The 2,349-nt window shown below is 51.7% G+C and overlaps 2 protein-coding genes across 2 annotated transcripts in view; one reads left to right on the top strand and one right to left on the bottom strand.

Moving 5' to 3' along the window:
• Nucleotides 1-98, bottom strand: part of NDFIP1 (Nedd4 family interacting protein 1) — a 31,816-nt gene extending 31,718 nt beyond the window's left edge. The window contains exon 1 of the mRNA XM_010001243.1: nucleotides 34-98. Coding sequence (XP_009999545.1) covers nucleotides 34-98 — 65 coding nt within the window. The remainder of the gene's footprint in view (nucleotides 1-33) is intronic.
• The window catches only part of LOC104391879 (glucosamine-6-phosphate isomerase 1), a 3,835-nt gene continuing 1,492 nt past the window's right edge, over nucleotides 7-2,349 (top strand). The window contains exons 1-3 of the mRNA XM_010001226.1: nucleotides 7-112; nucleotides 1,205-1,387; nucleotides 1,991-2,175. Of these exons, the coding sequence (XP_009999528.1) occupies nucleotides 97-112; nucleotides 1,205-1,387; nucleotides 1,991-2,175 (384 nt within the window). The 5' untranslated portion in view covers nucleotides 7-96. The remainder of the gene's footprint in view (nucleotides 113-1,204; nucleotides 1,388-1,990; nucleotides 2,176-2,349) is intronic.

The following is a 2,349-nucleotide window of genomic DNA, read 5'->3' as shown; positions in this document are numbered from 1 at the left end:
CTCCCCGCAGGCAGCACCCCCCTGGGCTGCTACCGCAAGCTGGCGGAGTACTGCCGGAACGGGGACCTGTCCTTCCAGTACGTGAAAACCTTCAACATGGACGAGTACGTGGGTGAGTGCCCGGCGGGGTCTGTGCCCTGTGCTCCCCCCCGCTGTGCGGGGCAGCCCTGGGCCCGGTGGGTGCAGAAATCCCTCCTGGAAACCATTTCAGGTAAGGAGGATAAAATCCGCGCTCGCCAAGGGAGTTTAACAGGAACGAGGGGCAACAGGTACAAGTTAGAACATGGGAAGTTCCATTTAAATATGAGGAAAAACTTCTTTACGGTGAGGGTGATGGAGCCCTGGGACAGGCTGTCCAGGGGGTTCTGGAGTCTCCTGCTCTTGGAGATATTCAAACCCCATCTGGTTACAGTCCTGTGGGAAGTGCTCTGAGTGATCCTGCTGCAGTGGGAGGGCTGGACTAGATGATCTCGGGGGGTCCCTTCCCACTCCAGCAATTCTGTGACTCTGTGACAACGTGAAAACCTATGGAAGAAGTATGAAAGGGTCTCAGCCTTGCTCAGCATTACCCACACTACACACTGCTGCATTTTACCTGGGCTTGGGCTTTGGCCAGGTGAGCACCCATCTTATCACTGCTGAGCTAGTATGTGGTGTTCACCACCACCTTTGCTCTGGGGTTGGGAAGGTCACTTCAGCTCCAGGGCTCTTACAAGACTCATGTGATGATACCCTTCTACAACCAACATGCATTCCTGTAAAGATAGCAGAGGACTGCCTGATTTATGAAGCTGTGATGAAATAGTCTCTTCAGAAGAAGGATTTGTGGGCAACCCTAAAGCTCCAAAGGTGAAAAAAATACAGGCTAAATATTTGCTAGTTCTAATTTTACTCTGGTCAAGAAGTTCTTCTGTGGACAACTCTAATCAAGAAGCATTTGAGAGGAAAAAAAGTAATGCAGTGAGTTTTTTTCCCAGGCTTCTGCAGTTTTTAACTGCCTTTACTAATACAAACTGGTAGGAATGTTTGCTTTTCTGGGATATGTAACCCATAAGTATGAGCATGTTGCCCTACAAGAGCCCGTGTGATTGATTGAGTTTTGCTTTTTAGGGACATAAAAACTCATGAAAGCTGAGGGCATCACAAATGACAGGGGTGAGGTGTGTTATGTGTGATACTCAGTCTGTACGTGCTCTCTTACCAGGTCTCCCAAGGGATCACCCAGAAAGTTACCATTCCTTCATGTGGAATAACTTCTTTAAGCATATTGACATCTCGGCAGAAAACGTTCACATCTTGGATGGCAACGCACCTGATCTACAGGCAGAGTGTGATGCATTTGAGGAAAAAATCAAAGCAGCTGGAGGGATTGAACTCTTTGTTGGAGGTGAACACCCCGAGGCGTGGCAGTCTTGGGGGGCTGGCAGGGAGCACTGCCTTCCCCCCACCAGCTGTGTTAGCAGGAGAGTTCCTGATTTTCAGTGCAGTTCAGTAGGTCTGCACTGGAATCCACCCCATCCACTATGGCCCTGGGTGCCTGTGTGCTGGCAGCCCTACCTTCCAGTGCACTGCTCCCCCAGGTTTAATTGTTTCAGTCTGGAAAGTGAGTTGTTCAGGAAACGACGAGCAGGAGCCATGGGCAGGGCTGGGGTTGTACCCAATACAAAATGTTTCACAAGTGCCAGTGCCAACAGGAACCTGCTTGCAGTAGTCAGGGGGGCCTGAGCCAACAGGAGCTCAATGCCAGCTTTTCCCATCAGTTTGCCCTGAGATTCTGCCATCTTCCTGCTGCCCCAGCACAAGCAGGGAGGGGTCTCTGTTGGCTTCAGAGGCTTTTGCAATCATTCCTACCAGAGCAGAAGAATTTCAAGTGTTCTTCTCAGATCTGTATCTGTTCCTGGAATGTCCTCCTCACAGGAGTGCTGCTGGCTCTGCCTCCTGCAGTACCACTGCAGCCACTGTCCTACCTCTCCACCTCTCTCTGCCACAGGTATTGGCCCGGATGGTCACATTGCCTTCAACGAGCCTGGATCGAGTCTGGTATCCAGGACACGAGTGAAGACCTTGGCTATGGACACTATACTGGCTAACGCCAGGTTCTTTGATGGTGACCTCTCCAAAGTCCCCACAATGGCTTTGACAGTCGGAGTGGGCACTGTCATGGATGCCAGAGAGGTTAGGAGAGAAGCAGTGGCTTCACAGTCCAGCAGGGCTTCCTGCAGCAGCTTGAGATTGCCCAGCCCGTGGGCAGCATTGCACCCTGCTGGCCTGGGCCTGCTCCTGCTTTCCCTGCCACAGGCAGCTGAAGGCCTGAGAGGGTCTTGGTGTCTCCTGTTTTTGCTCCTCTCA

Source organism: Chaetura pelagica, unplaced genomic scaffold (assembly GCF_000747805.2).
Source record: "Chaetura pelagica isolate M959 unplaced genomic scaffold, ChaPel_1.0 scaffold177, whole genome shotgun sequence".
NCBI lineage: Eukaryota > Metazoa > Chordata > Aves > Apodiformes > Apodidae > Chaetura > Chaetura pelagica.
Note: the sequence above shows the minus strand (reverse complement) of the source record. Positions and strands in the feature narration are given on the sequence as shown.